Source organism: Dromaius novaehollandiae, chromosome 27, assembly GCF_036370855.1.
Source record: "Dromaius novaehollandiae isolate bDroNov1 chromosome 27, bDroNov1.hap1, whole genome shotgun sequence".
In the NCBI taxonomy this organism is placed as follows: domain Eukaryota; kingdom Metazoa; phylum Chordata; class Aves; order Casuariiformes; family Dromaiidae; genus Dromaius; species Dromaius novaehollandiae.
The window spans coordinates 3,007,870-3,028,782 of record NC_088124.1 but is presented as its reverse complement, the minus strand read 5'-3'; the positions used below and the strand labels follow the sequence as shown (position 1 = coordinate 3,028,782).

At 56.7% G+C, this 20,913-nt stretch overlaps 1 protein-coding gene across 1 annotated transcript; it reads right to left on the bottom strand.

The window, feature by feature from the left end:
- Nucleotides 1-626: 626 nt before the first annotated feature.
- TBC1D22B (TBC1 domain family member 22B) lies at nucleotides 627-20,100 on the bottom strand. The gene is made up of 13 exons (XM_064498317.1): nucleotides 19,837-20,100; nucleotides 14,677-14,733; nucleotides 13,179-13,486; nucleotides 12,203-12,382; nucleotides 11,612-11,682; nucleotides 11,033-11,161; nucleotides 10,508-10,573; nucleotides 9,402-9,516; nucleotides 3,440-3,546; nucleotides 2,919-2,994; nucleotides 2,409-2,536; nucleotides 2,165-2,260; nucleotides 627-1,663 (listed from the first exon to the last, which is right to left on the bottom strand). Exons 1-13 carry the CDS (start codon nucleotides 19,890-19,892, stop codon nucleotides 1,535-1,537), a joined length of 1,518 nt encoding a protein of 505 aa, XP_064354387.1. The 5' UTR covers nucleotides 19,893-20,100; the 3' UTR covers nucleotides 627-1,534.
- Between the last annotated feature and the right edge of the window lie 813 nt (nucleotides 20,101-20,913).

The following is a 20,913-nucleotide window of genomic DNA, read 5'->3' as shown; positions in this document are numbered from 1 at the left end:
CTGAGAAAAAAAACAACTCCAGCTTAGAAAAGCGATTTCTTGAGACGCTGCTTGGAGGTTTGTTGGCAACAGGGCTCTGCCTCCCACCTGCTCGGCCCCGGCGCCTCTTCGCACCAGTAGCAGCCGGGAGCCTCCGTGTGCTGCCCAGTGACACCGTGCACGAGGTCCGGGGAAAGCCCCCAGGGAGCAAACAGCTCCTTAAAACACCACCGGTTTGATTTAAAAGCAGGCGGAGGGGAGGCCAGCCCCAGCCTCGCTGAGCCCTGGCGCGGTGCAGGACGAGCCCGGCTCTTGTGGCCAACAGCTTGGCCCGGCCGCGAGCGATAACCCCGGGGCCTCTCAGCCCAAGGGCCCGTTCCAGTGCCCAGGGGCCCCGATACCCTGTGCTTCCTCCTACCCTGTCTCCCAACCCTTCACGCTCCCACACCCTCGTTTTTGGGGAGGCCTCGAAATGCAGATTTCTAACGTCCTGCTGCCAAGTCCAACGCTCTGAAAACAGGTGAGGGCAGGAACGCCCGTAGCTCCGAGCCCCTCACCGCCGGCAGGGGCCAAAGCCCTACTGCACCGTACCCAGGCAGGAAAGCAGGGGGAGAACAAGGGCTGCACATTATAAATATAAAATCATATCTGCTACAAACAGAAGACGTATATTGTACATCTTTGACCCATATACACAAGAACACAATATACACAGAACGCCTCGGAGGAGCGGGGGCCTTGCGGGGGGCAGGAGCCGCTGCCCCCCGCCCGGGCCCACGCTGGCAGGGGCTGTGCCCACAGCACATCAGTCCCAGGAAGAGTCTCGTCGAGTTGACGTGTGTCATCCAAAGCCCGTGCGGAGAGCTTGGTCCCCCCACCATGCCCAAGCCCCGGCCAGCCACCGACCTGGGGGAGGCATCAAGGGGGAGATGGAGAGGGCAGGCGCGAGCGGCTCTCGCGGACCCGCAAAGTGCTCGGGGGCTTCAGACACTCGGCGCAAAGCTTGGCCCTGAGAGAAACTTCCTGCCCTGCTGCCCTTGAGGGAAGGTTTCCGGCCAGGCGGGTCTCGGATAAGGCATTTTCAACCAGGAGTGGGATCGAATGGTGTCTGGAGAACGAATGGAGTGGCTGGGACAGTGCACACCTGCGTGCGGCAGTGGGGTAAGACGGGGCGGCAAAGCCAAGGCAGTCACACCTGGACAAGGCCAGGGCAGGCGGAGGGAGAGGACAGGAGGGTTGTGTCCTCGGCTCAGTTTCTCTGTAAAGCTGCTCCATGTCCCCTCCAGCCCCTTTCAAGCCTCTCTCTCTGGCTCAGGTCGCCGGCATGGCGTGAAATACTGACGGTGGTTGGAGTGGCACGTCCAGGCGCGTGGAGTGGCAGACAGGCACACGTAAGAGTTAAGACAACAGTCGATGTGAGCTTTGTACAGCGAGGAGCAGCTCCCGGCCGGAGCGTCTGAGGACTTGGACGACAAAATGCCACAGTGATTAGATCAGGCCAGGACGAGGGGCGGGCGCAGGGCAGGGGGCAGAGGAGGAAGTCGAGTCCCGGCACCTATCGGCGGTAATGATTGGGGGCATCTGCAAACATGTACTTGAGCCTGTAGGCTTCGGCGAGCAGGAGTCCAATCTCTTCATTGCCCCAGTGTATCGTCGGTAGATTTTGCAACAACATGAGAAGGCCCTGAAAGAGGGGAAGGCAGTGAGCACGGGGGTCACCTCCAGACCAGGCTCAGGGCTGGCATGAGCGGAGGCAGCAGCAGCATGAACTAACTTTCCCTTGCTGCTCGCGCAGGCCCGAAAGGCTCAATGACAGCAACGAGACGCGCTCGTGTCCAGCTCTGAATGAGCATAGCACCTCGGACTTCCCTGAACCTCTTGGCGAGAGGGTGCCGCCACCCCACGTTACAGCAGGACACCAGAAAGCAGATGTGATGAAGGGACTTGCCATGACCAAAGCTCGAGTCTGGGGACAAACTGGCATTTGGAGCTTGCAGTCTCCAACTGCTCAGCTCTCCGGGCTGAGCACCGAGGCTCAGAAGTTACTTGTGGGCAGAGATCCTGAGAGTGGAAGGTCTCGGAGCCAGTTTTGAGATGGTTGTTGACTGCATCTACGCTGGGCTACCATCTGGGGCAATCCCCTCCCCTCTTCCCTAAGGGAATTGACTCCCCCCCAGGGACTTACTTGGAAGTCTTCCTCATCGAGGATCTCCTTCCGCCACTTGATCAAGAAGGCGGCGCAGACATACAGGTGGAAATGAGAAAACCCTTCTGGCTCCGACTGTGGACAACAAAACTCGGTGTCAGCTCCCACAGCTCAGCTGGCTTCTCCCACCTCCCCAGCTGTGCAGGACTGCAAAAAGATCTCCTTCCCAGTGCACGGAGAATCGGCTCTGGAGCCAAGGAGCGAGGGATGGGGGCCTGCGTACCTGGTAGGTGTCCCAGAGGCGGATGGTGCAGCGAAGAGGCAGCTCTCTCATAAGAAGATTGTTCATCCAGCGAAAGGCAAACTGCAGGTATTCGACCTCGTACTTCCTAAAGTGATTATGTACCTGCTCTGAAACAGCACATTTCACTTACACACCTGGGGACCACGGTGCCCCAGCTCCTGCGCAAGGCACTGCCCCAACACAGCTGCTGCCGTGCGCTTTCAGGCGGAGACCTTAATCATCCTCCCAAACATCCGATCCTCGCCTTGCGCTACCCAGCCAGGCAAACCCTGCCCTCGTGACCCTCCGGCTAACTGCACCCAGCCCCACTGCCCTCCCTCCACACGCCTTGCAGCCAAGCCCCTACGCTCTGCTGTGCTCCTGCAGCTGCCGTGAGCCCCCCTTTTCATGCCAGCGTGTGCCCTGATGCCCCCCAGCTCCCGAACTCCAGCCGCCTGCAGTTGTCCTCTGCCCCTGCCCTGTTCCTGCTCAGATCCCTTTGTCGCCTACCATCGATCCGGCTGACGAGCTCCTCCAGGGCTTTAACTTTCTTCTGGATTCCTGGCTGTGCAAAGGTGTAGTTATCCTGTGGGGAGAGGCCATGAGTCAGAGGCACCAGCTGTAACAACAGCTAGAAATCATCAAAAAGAGTCTTCTACTCAGAGCTGAGACCGCTACGAGCCAAAGAGACGTGGCTCTTGGATGCCAGGATCATCTGCTCTGGCATGAAGTCCCTAGTTGGGACAGCATGGCATCTTATTTCCGCAGGATTCTGCCAACAGGTTTTGCCCAGTGAAGTAGGGAAATCTCCCTCATGCTACGACAGACACCTGTCCCAGGAACAGAGTAAGACGACAAATATCTAGGCGCAGACTCCCTCAGCTCTAAACGCTAGGAGTGATGCAGGTCTCGTAGGCTTCTCTAGGTGACCATGCTCAGGATGCAGAGCTCTCGCCCTGATACAGAGAGGAGAAGGCTGCGCTGCTACCCCAGTGAGCGCCAGGCAAGTCTCCTTGGCCCCAGAGGCTCACCTGGATCCCATCCAGCAGCTTGCTCATGCACCAGAAACTGTCGGCTTCGATGCTCCGTAAAACGTCCTGCGACAGGTTCGTCACGTCAAAGTTTTCCACGTCCTCTTCTGCAAAACAGACAGGGAGGAGAGTCAGGAGGAAGGGAGACACCAGATCGCTCACGGGAGCACTGAGCCTTAGCAAAGCCTTCAGTGGCAAGTCCTGGGGAAGCGGCTGCTTGGAGGCAAGGGAGCTGGCGCAGGTAGCAGTGCGTGAGAGGAAGGCAGGCAGCTGGGAGCAAACAGAGGGTCTCTTCATTGCGTGTTATTGGGAGACATCCGCAATCCCCCTCCACCACTGGAGGGGCAGGACAGCCCCTCCTCTTGCCCACAGAGATACAAGACTCAAGATCTCCCAAGGAGACCTGAAGCCCAGGAGCAGGGTAGGGATGCAGACAGCACCGTTAGCATCTCCCATCTCTCAGCCTTTCCCTTGGTGGAAAACCTGAAGCTTCCTTTCCCTGGCAGCTGCCTCGAGCAGATTCCCCCAGATTTCAGCAAGCCTCAGAAAGCTGCCCAGCTCCCCGCTCTCTACGCTGACCGCCCTGCTAACAGGCCTTTGAGTCGGTGGGAAGGGGACATGCTCCCGCTCAGGGCCGCACGTGCTGCCCAGGCCGGGCAGGAGGCTCCTCGCACACAGCCGCTGCCCCCGGTGCGCTGACCGACTTCTCCAAGGCAGCTTAGCAGCGGGTGGAGGGCTGCAGGGCCCAGAAGACTCGGTGGCAGCGATCCGAACGCAGCCCAGATCCTCCAGGGATCACAACAGGGATCCCACAGCAGCGCTGCTGCTCTTGCTTGCTCTGCGGCAAGGGCTGTGCTCAAAGCCCCCGGCATACGCGACCGCCCCTGCTGGAGCTCAAGCCTTCCCGGGCGAGGGCAGGTCTTTGCCAGCTGGCAGCACCACAGGGAGAACCGGGAGAGACGGATCCTTCCTTGCAGCCAGAAAACAGAAGCAAACGCTGCCCTCCATCCTGGGCAGCACGAGGAACTGGGCTCCCGCTCCCAGGCCGGCAAACAGGATTTATCAGCGCCAGCCCAGGACTGAAGCGCAGCCGAGGTGCGCAGCCATGCCTGCTTTGCACGGGAGGCAGAGCAGGGTGCAGGTGAGGCACCTAATTCCCCTAGGACTCGGCAACCCCATTAAAGGGCTGAATTCACAGCTTGGGAAGGCCCTGGGGCTAACCGCCCTTGAGGACTGCCTCCCCCCTTCCCCTGCCAACCCCACGCTCCGGCTTCAGAGGGATGCGAATGAGCAGCGCAGCAGGACACAGGCACTCGGAAAGCAGCCACCGGCTGCGAGGACACATCAGAAACAACTGCCGAAGCCTCATGAACCACACTGGGAGAGCAGGGCTCTCGGCGCAATCGCAAGGGCCCCAAGATCCTCAAGACGTCTTCCTGGACAGCAAAGTCCGAGTTAAATCCAGCGCGGAGCTGCGACGGCCTGACAGCAGTGCCGTGCAGCAGCGGGACCGCTCAGCCTCGCGCAGCCTCTCCTCCTCCCCGAGCTGCAGCGAACAGCAGCAGCCCCGTGCACAAAGCAGAGATTTGTGCAAGCTCCTTTTTCAAACCCAGCTAACTGGGGTCTCCGTGCCTGGTGGCAGCTCCGTCCCCAAAGGGCGCTTTAGGAGCACAAAGGGCTGCGCTCACTTTCAGACGGGCTCACAAGCCGCCAGGAAGGGCAAGGGAGGGAGGAGAGGCTTTGAGAGCAGCATGGCGCTGATGAGGGCTGGGTTTGGAGCACAGATGACCTGCTCCAGGCCAGGCTCCCCTTCGCCTGGAGACTGTACGAGGGCAACGGGTAGGTAAAGACAGCGGCAGCTGATGGCTAGGGCACAGCTCAGTGTCCAGAGACAGGTCTGGTGCTCGTGGCTTGGCAGGCCCAGCAGCTCCCTCTTCTCCGCTGGGTTCACGGGAGGAGAGCACCCGTCACGCTGCTGACAGAGGCCGAGGGAGCTGTCACACCGCTAAATTGGATCAACAGATGCCAGGGCTAAACTGGCCGACGTCCAAACCCAGAGGCTCGGAAATCTGAGCAAGCGTCTTTGATCTCGTTTGGAAAGGAGAGCGGGAGAAGACAGGGCTCGGGGCTGGAGCCAGGCCGTGCTCCCGGCTCAGAGAAGCTGCAGGGCGGCTGTCGCAGGCTGCCAGCGCTACGAGGACCGACATAGCGGATTGTCCCTGCAGGACGATGTGAAGCGTCAAGAGTGGGCGACTCCAACACTGTTCCTACCCCTGCTCCTCCTTCCAGACAGCGCTCAGCTCGGGAGCAAACTGCCACACAGAGCCCTTAGGGACAAGCACAGGCTTAAGCCTGCTTTAATCTGGCAATCTTCTACTGCAGAAAGAGCAGCAAAGTTGTTCTCCAGCTGTAGGTCAGCACTCCAAATCATCCGTCACTTCCCTGGCTTCTCCACAGCCACCTTCAAGTGTCCCAGATAATAAGACAGGCAAACTGTTCAATACCCATCGCCTTTCCCAGATAACTCCCCTACAAGGAAGGGTGCTGTGCAGGGGCCGGTGTTGATACTAGAAGACACAGCAGGTGAGACACTAAAAGGGGAAGGGACAACACAAAACCCAGAGATAAGAGGAGCAGAGAATCAGGAGAAACAGAAGAGATGTGAAGAGGACGGACAGGTAAGGAGTGGGACAAGGCCATGCAAGCACAGCCAGGGCTGGTGGAGGAGACAGGCTCAGCCACACGGGAACCAGCCTTCTGCAGCAAACTTGCCCATACAACTCCAGAGACGGGAAGTCAAGCAGGAAGACCGCAAAGGAGAAAAGGATGCAGTGACAAGCTCAGGCGATGGAGAACAGCCTGCTGCTTGCATTGCTACGGGAGCAAGAACAGCAACCCCACCAGAGGAAACCAGCGCTAGGAGAGCCCCAGCACTAGGCAACCCACGTGGCAAGGAGCTTTGAAAGCCCCCAGGCTCCAGAGTATACAGCTCAGCACAAACATCTGCCCCTGGCATCATTAAGAGGCCCCCAGAAAGGGGTGAGATACTCAACACATGGCTCTGGCAGGAACTGAAAGGGAGCCAGCGGCTTGGTAACAGCCAGTTGTGGCTGGGCTGGGGACAGTGGCGATACCGCAGAGTCACAGGATGCCTGAGGACAGAGGAGAGGGAACCCAGGCTCAGGGAAAGCAAAGCTGCCCTGAGTGACACTTCGAGTGGGCTCAGGGCTGACACAGGAGAAGGGGGACCATGGTTCTACTTGAACCCTTGCCTCAAATTCCAGGCAGGGCTCCCACATCACTGCTTTCTGCAGGGGAGGTTGGATGTCTTTTCTCCCATATTTTGGGCCAGCTGGGGCCCAGGGGCGGGACAAGATTCTTGGAGAACAGTTAAACCTAGTCTCTCGGTCCACAGCTCTGCAGAGTCATGGGTGAGCTTGCACCGCATGTGGTGGGCGATGGGTCAGATGAACGTTCCCGGTTCAGCTGCTCTAGGATGAAAACAGAGCTGACAACAAGCCTGACGTTACATCCTGGCCTGGGTTAGTCGCAGTGTGACTGGCAACACGGAGGTACAAGGCTCTCCTTCCCTTCATCCAAGCTCCACCTGCAACATCTGGCTATTACTCTGGTCCTGCCTACAGGGAAACAGTCTCAATTTAATCATAATTAGGAATTAGCAACAAAGCCAGTTACAAGCGAGCAAGATCGAACAAAGCTTTTCAAGGCACTGCTCCCCTCTACAGACTTGCTGGAACACCAAACAGGTCCCAAGCCAGGACAACCCTTCAAGCAAGGCCTTGAACCAGGGATAGAAAGAGCCTCATGCATTAAGATGGGCGAAGAGACTGGGACAGGGTGCGGGGGCCAGTGCAAGCAGAGAGCATCAAAGCAGGGAGGGGAGAGCTGGTGTTTGGTGAGTTATGTCCCTCTTACAGCTGCCCGGCACAGGAGCCCAGAGACCCTAGAGAACAGCACTTGCGGGATCTAGCCAGCCTCCGGCCAGCACCTGCAAGGACGATGGGAAGTTCTGCACCCAGACTGGGTGCAAGAACAGGAAAAGCAATAGGTCCTGAACGGCACTGGAGAAGGGGACAGAATCCACACACAGGGATTAGAAGCTCTGGGAAAGAGCTTCCTGGCTGATCCAGGGATCCTGGGAATTAGTGAGAGCCTCTGGAGCAGCCCTGACAGTGTGCAGTGCCAGCTGTTTGGGAGGCTGCCAAAGGCAGCTGTACAGAAGAGCCAGTGCTCCAAACCAGCAAGTGCGTTAACTTCAATCCTGCTGCAACAGGGTTTATGGGGCACTGAGTGGTGCCACTTCTTTCCCACATACATTCAACAGAATTATGGATCTCATCCTTATACTTAGCCTGCCTCACAGCCAGATCAAGGGGCAGTTAACCACTGAGAGAGGAACATCGTGCTTCTGACCTAAAGGCTGGCTTTGAATCCCTGCCTCTGGAGACAGAAGGGGACACACGTCGCTAGGCTAAATTCAACTTGATGCATCTCATGCATTTGAGGTTTTCCTCCAACGCAACTTGCAGAGACAGCTGGAAACAAGGCGGCTGCATTCGGCAAGAACATTTCAGTCAGAGGAGAAAACAGGCCTGGAAGACTGCGAGAAGCACGGCCCCGGTGAGACAGGTCCGACGCAGCATGAACTCCGCAGCCACACGCAGAGAGTTGGCCATCAACACCCAACCTGGCACGTGACAGCAAGAAGTCAGAGTGATACCTGCAGGCAGCTCCGACATTTCAGACCAGCTCTTTGCTTGCATAGATAACTCCCTCCGCACACAGTGCTTTCTAACCCAGCAGATCGATCTTGAGCAGCCAGCCTCCACTGAGCCTCAGTACCATCAACGCCCCTCACGCACTAAGGCCCAGGAGGGGCCACTCAAGAGGAACCTGCTCAGCTGCCTACCACACAGTTTGTTTATCTCCCAGGAAAGAAAATTCACTCAAGGCGAGGAGAAAAGGAAAAACACACACCCACAAAACCTACCACTTTGCTTTGGTAGCAAAGCCACATTTTATGCTTTCTCCTTCAGACTATAAGCAGCACCGACACTTCTTAGGGATCAATACCGACCACTTCTGGCTGTGGAAATTGGAGTGGCTTCTCTCTTCACAACATCCTCAAAAGAGGGATCAGCACGAGTTTACAAAGCCTTAGCTAGATAGCTGATGACATCCAATGACTTCAATGAGTTTTGGATGAGACCCTAAAAATACTTCTGTCAAGCAGAACTCCTTTTTCCTTCTCTTAAGGTGGAAAATAAAAGCCTTTAGGCATAGTGATTGTGGCCTCCCAGTGTTAATGTAAACCCCAAAACACAGCTAGAGCTGGAGCAAAAAATAAAAATCCTATGGGCAAAAACGACTTGATCTCCAAATAAAAGTGACTGGCTAACAACAAAGCCAGAAGCAGCAGGGAGAAGTAAATTTGCTTTCTGAAAGCTCTCAGCTTGACAGACACACCTGCACTAGCAGCACAGGACAGGAATATTTAAATCGTTTATTTTAAATTCTCAATAGGGTCTCTTTATAGCTCACTCGTTCCTTGTAGAGCAAAAACTAGCTCCAAATTCAAGCTTTGAGAGCAAGACTTCAACCCCCCCCCAACTCTGTAGTTCAGGGCTTTGCTTCAACTCCCTCAGTGCCTAAAAGACCCTATTTTCTTCAAAGCTACAACTACATTAAGTACATTCAAATGCAAATCCACCCTTAGCACTTCAACTTCTGTGGAGCTTGGCAAGGCTATGAAGCTAAAGTCAATTCAACCAGGCAGCAGAGACACAGAAAGAGGTCAAGATGCATCTTTAGTGTGGCACAGGAGCGGAGAGACAGACTCCCCTCCAGCAAGGCAAGCTTTTCTGATGCCAGCACTTCACACGGTTGCAAACACTGTGGTCAAGAGGCAGCACCGTGCCTCCAAGCAGCCAGCGTCACTTACCAACATATTCCGAGAGGAACACAACAAAGAATGGAGTAACCAGGTCATTGATTCCCTGTACATAGCCGCTGGCTGGGTGTCGAATGGCCCAGATAAACAGGATTCTTTCAAAGATCTAGGGGAAGAAGGAAGGAAAGCAGGTACCTGCATTAGCCGTGCACAAAGGAAAGGCAGAAAAGCATAACTGCTAAGCTCAGGGAGCAGAGGTCATGCACTGACAGGCCCTTCTACAGCAATACTTGTTAAATAAGCAGCATACAACTCATAGGATGTTCTCCCGTATGATCCGCAGATCCCAGCCCCACAGGCCAGCCTACGCTTCCCAGAATAAGGCAGCCCCCAGTCTCCTCAGCAAAGCCTCAGCTTGAAGAAATGTAGAGGCCAACTTTTCAAGATCCAGACAACTTAAGACCCTTCCATCCACAGAGCAGGGCTGCCTCTTACCGGAGCTACACACGTTGCTGAATGTCACACGGACAGCTCAGGCTGTTTCCTGTGCTCTTTAACCATCAAGTATCAGCTATCAGCACAGTATTCCCAGCTCCACATCACAGGTCAGGATAATTCCAGAGCAGCCCCCTCAGACAACCAAACTACGTGCCATTTCCAGCCAGACCCAGCCCAGGCCCCAGGACACCACGCTCTGACATCCTACATAGACATGCTGAGCTTGTTTCTAAAGACAACAGATGCCTGCACCTCCTGGCCACCTCTCAAACCCATCGCTGCCCAAGACTCTCACATACTGCTTCACCCAGGAGAGGTTTCACAGCCAAGCACAACTGATGACCTGTGCTGGTTCAAAACAGGAACTTCAGGTCTCTTACTAATTCTTGGCTATGTTTTGCCAGAGACAGCTGCGTCCTACAGAACTGATCTCATAGCCTGCGAGCTCCAAGACTGACGTCTTTCGGAAACACGGGACAAGACCAGGCGGTTTGAGCAGGTATTTGCTGATCAGTTGTAGAAAGCATCAGGAGTTGTCAGCCAGGAAAGTGCAAAGCTAACCTGCAAAGCTAACTCAGTCCAACGGTAGTGCCGGTCTAACTCCACACACAATCAGCCTGACTCACCACAATGCAGGCAGGAGCCTCACTCTCCCTTACCTCTTGGACAAGTGGCTGCTGGAAAAGGGGAATGAGTGGGTTGGTCCTTGGAATGTCAATGTGGATCTGGAAGAGAGTGCAGGTTACACACATCAGCCTTGCTTTTCAAGATAACTCACACACGGGAGAATGGAAGGGAATCCATCTTCCAAGTGTCCCCAAGGGAAAGCTGCGCTTGCTGATGAGCACAGCTGGGGCTGCAGGTAGCAGCCACACTGAGGGGGAAAAAAAAGCATCTGCAGTTTCATCTCCAGTCTCCTTTGCTCAGGGCTGGACAGGTTGCCAGAGTTGGGCTGAGAGAGTTGGGGTTTGAAATCTAGTTATTAGTAGCAGTTTAGGAAAGGCTTAATCCAGTGCCCTGAAGGAGATAGGTAGAGGCATGGTGCCTGCCCCCAAGGAGAAGACTCAATAGCTACAGCTAGAGGAAGTTCTAGTATGACCCCAGCTGCAAGGACAAGCAGCAACAAGAGGGAGGGAAGGAATACACCAAGGCAGGAAACCAGGCAACAGGCAGAGGGCTTGTACCTGCCGGTAGGTATCCTGATGGTGTTCCTCATTCCGGGAATCGTAATACTGCTGGATGAAACCAAAGTATTCCTCCCGCTTGCGCTGCAAAGTCAGCTTTCGCCGCTCCATGTTTGCGGGGAGATAACCCTGCAGCAGGAAAACAGATGTCAGGGTAGACCCTCTTCCCCACTTCTCCTGGCCACTGATCATCCCCCGAAATCCTGCCAAGCAGCTGTGCACACAAAAGTCCTGTCAGATACAGAGACTTGGGAACTCTAGAAAGTTCTCATGGGTTTTGGCTTTACCAATCCCGATGTCTTCTCTGATCTTGGGGTAACCTAACTTCACACGATTCAGCAGCTTGTTTCCCAAGCAGAGCTAACCACATCCCCAGCACCAGTCTGGGCTTTGTGCTCAAAGATGTAGCTATTACATTCCCCGATTTCAAACTACAGCTCATCTGTAGGCTGGGCAGACATGACATGAACAGACCTGGTTATGGGACACAGGAAGGTCTAGGAGCGTGTGTCCCTGGCTCTGCACAGGCTGTCAAACTCCCCCCACCCATACTCTTGGGTCACAGCTCCAAGTACTCACTGACAGGAGACGCCACGTCACGGGCCGGACCTCTCTGGGCACACCGGGCCAGCTGCATTTCCTCAGCTCATCTGCAAACGGACAGTGGTGGCAATGGATTAGATCCTAGGCACGTCCAGGCACCACTACACCTAGAAGGAGAGGAAAGCCCAGTCTGCTCCTGCAGGCTCTGGAGACATTGAGCCTCCAGGAAGGCTCCACGTTAGCAGTGACTGGGGATGTGGGTCTAGGGCAAGGGGAGTAGAGACACTTTCTACTCAGCCTGGGCACAGAACTGCTGGCTGCAAGGGCTCTGACCCACCAGTCCCCTCTCAGCAGCATTCAGTCCTCAAGCAGAGCCCAACGAATCCCAGCGACCACAACCATCATCTGTGCGATGGGGAAAGACTGGAAACAGACAGGCAGCCTCCAAACGGCACTGCTGGTGGAAGAAGTTGTCATCGGGAACAATCCCATTTGGAGCAGCTATAGGTGGTAAATTTTTTCACCTCAGAGCAGGCACGACTGCAACCTGAACCACACTTCACTGAAGCAACATGTCCCTTCTGCTTTCCCCTTCCCACTTGCAGGCACCCGTTTCACCACTCTCACCAAGGTCCGTGTTGTGGCTGGAAAGAAGCTGCCGAAACTTCTCCAGGCGCGTTTTCTCCCTCACTGTCATGGGGGGAGCACCCGAAGCATTTTGGTCAGAGATGCGGGCGACGAGTGGAATGACAGGCCGAAGGGGGAGGGACTGTTGCTTCGGAAGAGGGGTCCGCACACAGGCATCCTCTGCAAGGAGCAGACAGCACACTGAAGGAGACAGCACCTCTCCAGCCCCACCAGCCACCATCAGAGATTTGCCACTGCAAATGTCACCTCTCTCTTCCCTAGCCTCAGCCCACAGAGCATCACTGGCCCACTAACAGATCAGCACTTCAAACTGGTTCACGAGCATCTACTGTTGCTCTTCTATCACTTCCCCCTGATTCCCCTCCCTCTTTTTCCTACACTCATCCCTTCCTCCTGCCTCTAGGCACAGATCAGACTTCCCCCGTCAGGTAGCGGAAGGCGTGTGGCAGGACAACACGAGACAGAGGCACAAGGAGCGTGCGGGAATCCCAGAGGAACTGACCTTCGGATCTGCCCTGCTTGTCTCTGATCTAAACAGTAATCAAGCTAATTGCCAGGGCGGAGAGGAGGTGATGGGCCACCAATGCCACCTGCTGGCAGCAGGGACCCGCTAGGTTATTCCGGCAGCACACGGGGCCACAAATCAAGCAGAGGGTGAGCAAGCCCAACCAAGAACTTAACAGATCTCTAAAATCCCTTAGCGCCCAGAACAGGGACCCTACAGGAGAGACATGTCCGTATGCAGGATATCCAGCAGCAGAGGAGACCGAAGCATTAGCATGAGGCCTTCTAACAGGTCTCCTTGGAGTGCAGGATAGTACAAGGAGGCAAGCGCCTCTGCCAGGCATATGTGCTGTGCTATGGCCTCCTACCCATAATATGTGGGTAGCAGCAAGCAGTTGGGCTTGACGGTCAATTAAAAGAGCACTAGACTGTGCCTGAAAATGGCTCTTACCAGACGTCCTGGAGAGCTGGGCCTCGCTGCTGGACTTGATGACCTTGCAGTTGGTGGGCATGTCACTGAGAGCAGACTGGGCCCGCTCGGGCTTCGCCCGCAGCTTGCTGTGGTTCTCCAGCACCTGGGCTGCCGTGGCCTTGGCCACTTTAGAGTTCAGAGTTTGGGAAGAGGAAGAAGAGAAGTCCTCATCTTCATCATCACCAATGTCCCAGGCGTCACTGGTGTTGCGGGCAAACTCGTGGAAGCTGGAGGCTTTCTTGCTTTTCATAGGCAACGTGTTGGCCTTGGAGCGGTCCTTGATGAAACTGGGAGCCAGAGAGAAACAGTATCAGAGCCCTGGCGTTAGCCAAGTCCGTTTTCTTCCCCTCCCTACACACTCGTTCCAATCCGCTAGTCTCTTCCTCATCCAATTGCCCTGCCCCTCCTCCCAAACACGAGGAATGCGTTAAGCCTCTCCGGGCTGCGCGCTGCCAGGAGGCAGAGCCGGAGCCGGTACGATCTCCGGGCACGGAAGGCCGTAGTGCCAGCAAACGGCTGGAGAGGCGCCAGGCTTACGAGCCCAAAAGAGCAAACGAGAGAGACATACAACTTCTCCAGCTCCACCCAGCCTACAGAAAACAGGCAGATTAACACAAAACACCCTTGCAACCTGGGGAGAGGCATGTCAGAGCCTGGAGAGACGCTCCTCATGCAGCTGTGATCGCTCCCAGCGCACCGGCACCGGCCTGATTCTGTTCTCAGGCACAGGAGGAGCCTTCGCATTTACCCTTAAGCTGCAGGAGTCAAAGTCCACCAGCTGAAGCACGGCGGAAAAGGGGGAACCTTCACTGCTACACAGCACGAGACAGGAATAAGGAGGCAGTTCAGGAGATCAGCTCTGCCTTTTGCTGCTAGGGAGGGCGCTGCGATTCTGCAGCCCCGCAGCCACGGGGCTGCCAATCCACCACGCTGCCAGGCACCTTCGCCTCCCCCCTTCCCTTAATTTTTCCCTCTGAGGGGGAGCGAAGGGCTCAGACACCACTGCTCAAGAAGGCTCCTGTCTCCTTTGATGTGTCCGATACAGATTTCTGGCCATAAAGGGTGCTGGCAGATAAGCTAACCCTGCAACAGCACAGCACCCCACTGCTGCCCTTCTCTCCTGGAGGCAGCCGGATCACGTGCCCAAAGCTCGGCCACGCCAGAGCCGGAGCTTAAACGGCAGAGGTACACACAGAGGTGCCGGCCTGGACGCCGTAAGCCAAGGGTAGGTGCACACTCCCATGGGCACCGCCACAACGTTACCTACAGCACTTAGTTTCTGAAGTTGCTGCCTATCTCTGGAGTTTGCTCGGGAAATGCAAATGTAGCTGCTGGGTCATTTCTGCATTCCCAGCTATGTGGGCCAGTCTGATCAGGAAGAGGTGGAAAACCACAACGCTAGGGCATGCTGGAGCCCCCCAGGGACTGCGGGACTGAGCCCAAACCCTCCAAAGTGGAGGAGAGAAATAACACTTACTTTTTGGTGAGTCGGGGATCCAGCGGGGGATGTTGTGCTCCATAGACGGGCTGAATGCTGCAGGAAGGGGGGAAGAAAAAAAAAAAAAAAGAGTGCCAAAAGCCACAGAGGACCCAGGAACAGTCTCCTCAGCCTAGGCTGGGGTCATACTTTTTGCTTGCTGTCAGGAGCCAAACGTCAGCCAAAAGTGACTTCAATAAGCCTCTGACTTCAAAGCCTTAGACCAGAAGTGCCACATTCAGCTGAACTGAATTTGCAGTTCTTTGCAGCGGAAAAGAAAGACCCTTTCTGAACCACTTGGCTCTCTCCAGCCTGGTTGAGCAAGGAGCAGAGATCTGTTCCTTGCCACACTGCCGATTCACTCCGAGTAACCACGTGCCTCAGTTTCCCCCAGACTTATAAACTGAAGGCCATTCTCTTTTCCATCTAAGGGCTTCCCAGGTTTGGGGATTTACACCTCTGAGCCCTCAGGGACAGGGATGGACTCCAGCCAGCAGTACTGGGGCTCCTCAGCAAGGCGTTTGAGAGTTTGGACCCCAGGCTGGCTCCCAGGCTCACCGCCAATGCTACAGCAAGGCAAGCTCCGGTACGGTACACAGTTCAACTCCAGTCCGAACACCACCTTTATCAGCTCCTTCTGACGTGGCCTGAAGTGAGTCACATCTCAGCACCCCGGCGTCCCTCCCTGAGGAGCAGGACTAGTGCTCTGGGGACAGGGAGCGTCAGGGCTCCAGGATGAGCATCGCTTTGCAGAGGAGCTATTAGATGAGTGCTCATCACTCGTTTTACAGGCTTTAGAAACGAGACGGGGATCCTGGGTTATTAGCTCCATTTGGGTAACTATGCAGAGCCTCCCCACCCTAAAAGCTAAGCCTGGATCTCCAGAAAACAAGTCCTCCCATCTCCCGGCACACAGCACAGCCCTGTGTCCAGCCGCGGAGACAAGGGCCCATTCAGAGCTGGCACACAAGGGACGGCTCCTCTTGGGTCCGGGGAGCTGGCCTGGTTTCCAGGAGCCGCAGATGGAGCCCGGCAGTAAAACAAGCAGAGCCCAGCAGGGTAGGAGGGGGACTGCAGCTTGGCGCAGCTGGGGAGCACGTTGGGAACACGCGGATGCGATGCTGGGGAGGCGACAGCGGCCGGCCCGGCTGGCAGAGGGACGCGGAGATGCCGGGCAGAGGCTGGAAACAGCAGCAGCACAGAGAGATCCCGGCAGCAAAACCTAGCGAGGGGTGGGCTCACCACGACGGCGGCAGCCCTCCGTGGCTGGAAGCGCTCAAAGGCCCCCTGTGTTTACCCACCAGCGAGCCGGGCCAGGGAAGAGTTTGCCGACTAATTAGCATCGAGGAGTCAGGACAGCTATTAAACACAGGCAACCCCGTGGGTGGCCATAACGAGCAGTTTATCAGGAGTAAAAAAACCAACCCCTCCAGATCAGCACTGCTTCCAAATGACTCACGGCAGCTCTGCTCGGAAGAGGAGCCAGCAGAGCCTCCAGAATACCCAGCACCCAGCTCGCACCATCCTGCGACAGCACTCACAGCACGGCTCTTCTCTGCACAGGGATCAGCATCACCGGGGAAAACCCGCACGTGCCAGACAGGCGAACGCTCCCGAGCGCACGCAAAGGGACGGCAGCTACATTTAGCCCTACCGGCCTCAAGTTCACAAGCCAAACGAACGACACGCGTTATAGATAGAGGAGGCGATGTGGCAGCAGCTCTGGATGAAGCAACCCCTTCCTGGTGCTCTGAAGCAATGCCTTCGCTATCGACTGATGGCTGATACTGTCGCAGAGGGTCCCACCTCCGAGCCGCTCTCCAAAGGATTTGAACCTAACCTCCCACAAACGCAGCGTTGCGAGCTGGTCTAGCAGCACCCATCAGCTCGTGCTTCCACGCAAACAGCTGAAGGCGACAGTCGCGTCTCCGGCAGCCTTCAGGGCTGAACCCCAGCATCCAGCATTGCTGAGCTCCAGCTGCTGCACGAAGCAGCTTCTCTCCATGCTTTTTTTTCCCCCATCTTTGATTTTGCTGAACGATTCTCTCCCCTACCCATCCACGCAGCGGGTATAAGCTGGTTAGGAACAAGTGCAAAGAGAGACGTGCAACAGGTGACTTTAAAATATGCGAGCACATGCACAGCTGCCAGATGGCAAGTTCATGCCGTAGCGTCTGTGGTACCCTCGATGCCTGATCCCGCTCCGTCAGCTTGCGTCTCTGTAACGGCTCTCAGCAGATCCTAAAGCTCCAGGCAAAGGTGCATTAGCACATCCCTGCGTTTACAACTGAGAAAACCGAGGCGGGGGAGCGATTCCACCAAGGGATGCTCTGTAAACATTTATTTACTCACTCTTGTCTGGTTTTTTTTTTCCCTCAATACAGCTCAAGTCTGCTAGATGAATTGACTGTCCCCAAGCTGAACTTTGTGTCTGGCTGTTTTCACCCGACTGTCGCGTGGATGGAAAGCTCAGCGCAGGCATTACGTTTCAGCAAACCCCTCAGCGGGTCAGGAGCTGAGACCTAAACTGTGTCCTTAAGTCTGTGCCACTAAACTGGTTGGACAAGTCAGTTGGTTGCTCTCTTCTAGTCTATTTTAGTTTATGCTCTTTGGGACAAGGCATTTCTCATGACCTGTACCTCCAGCGCCCAGTACCACAGGCTCCCGATCTCTGCTGTGGTATCTGCTTCACACTGCTCACGAGCAGCTCGAAACAGCGTTTGGGTTATTGACACTGCAGCAGAAAGCACATCCATGAAACCTCGGTGCCGTTTCAGAGACAGAACATGTTTTATTCCCAGTGGACTCTGCATCTTCCCTTTTAAAACGGTGATTAAATAAAACTCCCTGATATCTTGCTGCCCATCTCTCTAAAAAGCAGGAAATAATCAGAATGCATTACACAGGATAACATGCTAAGCCAACTTGACAAAGCACTCCCAAAAATTTACTGAAGGGAGAAATCCTATGGTAAGAGCATGAGACATTACTGGCAACATGAAACAGCATTTACTAGCAGGGCCACAACACTAAATCTACAGAGAAAAAGCACTAAGTAAAAGCTAATAAAACTAAGCAACCAAATTCACAAAATATCACAGAAAAGGAACCTAACACAGTCTCCAAATCTTTACAAAGCCCTCCTCTGCCAGCTTGTCAGGGCGAAGAATGGGAACGGCCAAGAATCTGCACAGAAAGATCACTCAAAGTTCAGACCAAAAATTGGAAAGGGAGCGTCGCATCCAGTGACCATGGACACAGCACGTCCCACCTCCACCCTGTGCAGCCGCCTTGTCCATTAGGAACGCAGTCTCCAAGATCCCTGTTAGTAACTGCCCCGGGAAGGACGGGTACACAGGATGTTTAAAGGTGGCAACCAGGCCGCCTGACCCCAGAGGACAGCGGGATAATTGCAAATTAGCCCGTCAGGAGCGGGGAAGAACTTTGCCAAACGTTTGACGTTGGAGCTCATTGTCTAGGCACGACTGACTGCCTCCCAAACCGGTTCACCTAGCCTGAGCTTTCCAAGCCGAAGCCCAAAGTCACCAGCAGAGACCACCAGCTGGAAGCACAGGTGGGACCTCCAGAGAAAGGAGGCTGGCAACAAGGAGAAGAAAAGGCCCACGGATGGCACAGCATTTTCTTCTCCCACGAAGAAAAGAAGAACATGTTACGCTTACTGCTTGCCCTTTGCTTGCCACAGCTCTGGCCTGTTCCACCGACCTGAGAGAACTGGAGCAGCGACAAAGACTAAGAGTGAAAGCACATTAGAAAGAGAATTAACTGGCCTAGCAGGATTTAAAGCCAGCTAAGCATTTCAGACTGCACATCAGGAGGGGACAGCAGGGTTCAGATAAGGCAAACAGCAGCGTGAATATAGTAGTAAGCCCGAGTGCCACCAGACTAAAATGCAACATGTGAAAGCCTCCCCAGAGAGGTGGGTGCCCTCTCCCCAGCCTCCCTGGCGGCTGGCTCCGCAGGGGAAAACCTTTCTCTTGAGGCCACGGAGGAAGCATCTCCCTCATCACCACCGGCCCCTTCCTCCTAAACTCTGCTTGAACAGGACATTTTACTCGTTTCCCTCTCCCATCCCCAGGTGAACACAGATGCCTCAACAGCAAACAAGACAGCGCACCCAGAGCAAACGAAGCAGGGGAGGTGCATGCAGAGATGCCCCACAGGTCCAAACAGACAAGGGACCCCTCAAAAATAGCAGGGTATCACGTAGAGGTGGACCAGGAGTGACACCCCACGGAGGAGAGGATAAGGAGGGGGGCACCTGTTTTGGCAGGGGCACCTGTTTGGGACAGGGGAGCTGCCGCCCCAGGGGACACCTCTAAGGGCTTCGGGAAGGGAGGAGACTTCTGCAACATCTGTGGAGAGGAGCACGTTTCAGCCCCGGCTCCGGGGTGCCCCGGGGGGCGGCACGGCTACAGGAGGAGCCTTGCAAGGCCCTGACACCCTCTGTAACGCTTCCCATGGGGCAGGCGTGCAGGCGGGGGTTCCCACAGCCCCCAAACGGACTCCTCTGCCCCACAGATGAAGAGATAGCCCTGACACCCTCTTCCTACTTGGGGGGGCCTCCCCCAGGCCAAATTCCCCCACAGCCAGTAGGGCTGCCCCCAGCACGCCCTCCCATTGCAGGGGGGCACCCCAGGCCCCCAACAGGCTCCCCTGCCCCAGAGCTGGGGGGCTGCCATGGGCATTCCCAGGACAGGGGGCTGCTTCAGCTCCCTCAACACAGTTTCTCCTGCCCCATAGCTGGGGGAGGAATGTCCTGGCACCTCCTTCCATTGCAGGGGGGCACCCCAGGCCCCCCAACAGGCTCCCCTGCCCCATAGCCAGGGGGTTGCCCCACTCATGCCCTTCCCGGGGCCGGGGGCTTTTCCAGGGCCCTCAACCAACCCCCCCCCGCCACACAGCCGAGGGGGCTGCCCCAGCCCCCCCCCCCACTGCAGGGGGCTCCGCTGCCCCCCGAGACGGAGCCACCCGCCCCACAGCCGGGGGTGGGGGGGGACGCGGTCCCCGGCACCCCTCTCCCCTCCTCACGGCCCCCCCAGCCGGGAGCACACGCCCCCCCCCAGGCCCGCGGGGAGGGGGCCGCTGCCACCCGCCGCCCCGGCCGCAGGGGGCGGCCCGGCCCGGGCGCCCCGCGCTCACCTGCCCGGCAGCTTGGCGCTCCGCTTCCAGAACTGGCGGCCGCTCTCGGCTGCCATGGCGGAGGGGCGGGCCCCGGCCGGCCAGCGAGCGAGCGAGCCCACCGGCCGGCCGGCTCCGCGGCGGCAGCGGCGGAGCGCGGAGGAACGCGCCAACCCCCCGCAGGCCGCCTCACCGCCGCCCTCCTGCAGCCCCCGGCGGCGCCATCTTGGATCCGGGCGGGGGAAGCGCCGCCATTGGCCGCTTCGCCCAAGGCGCTGCGGCTCGGCCAATCGCGAGCGGGAGGGGGGCGTGACGTAGAGGGTAGAGGCGGGGCGAGCAGGAGTTGGGGCGGGGCTGCAAAAGGCGGGAGAGACCATATGCGGGGCAGGAGGAGATAAACCATCTCCGCCCCGGGCGGGGGGGGAGGATGGAGCCAACCATTCGCAGTGAGGGGAATGGAGAGGGCCGGAAAAGGGCTGTCAGACGGAGCTGCCTCCCTGGGCTAGGAAACAGGATAAAACCACCCGCCCTGGAGAGGGGAGGGCGGGCGGAGAGGGTTAAACCTCGCACTGGAGTGGGAAAAACCATTTCCGCTGCGGGACGGGGGGCGGGGAGGACTCGTCAAGCCTCCTGCGTGGAGGGGACGAAACCATCGGGAGAGCGCGGAGGGGTGGCACAGAAGAGAGGCGGTTAAACGGCCAGCCGGAGGGGGAGCGGGTTAAACCATCTACGGGGAGGGGGCGGCTGCGGATGGACCGAACCATGCGCGGTGGCGGGGGGGGGCTGTCAGGGCTGGGCCATGCCAGGATCCCTGCACCGCCTCGGGGCGGGCGGCCTGGCACGACGGTTTTTGTGGCGCCCTCAAGGACGTGAGGCCGTTTGGGGCCATTCCCAAGCGCCTGGCTGTGCCCCGGTGCCCCGCTGTCAGGGTGTCCCCTGGGAAGGACAAGCAGGGTGGGGGGAGCAGCCATCACGGGGCAAGGCGCGACGTACGAGGGCACCGCTGGAAAAGCACAGTCGTCACCTGTAGGAAACGTTTGGAGAGGCTTTCCGGGAGCAAAAGGGTGCTCAAAAAGGGGAATAAAAATTAAAATTAAA

Excerpts from the sequence above, each read along its gene's own strand:
- TBC1D22B (XM_064498317.1), bottom strand. The coding sequence starts at position 19,892 with ATGGCAGCCGAGAGCGGCCGCCAGTTCTGGAAGCGGAGCGCCAAGCTG. Across the intron at positions 14,734-19,836 it reads AGCGCCAAGCTGCCGGGCAG|CATTCAGCCCGTCTATGGAG; the intron begins GTGAGCGCGGGG and ends CCCTTCCTGCAG. Across the intron at positions 11,162-11,611 it reads TGACGTGGCGTCTCCTGTCA|GGTTATCTCCCCGCAAACAT; the intron begins GTGAGTACTTGG and ends TTCCTGCTGCAG.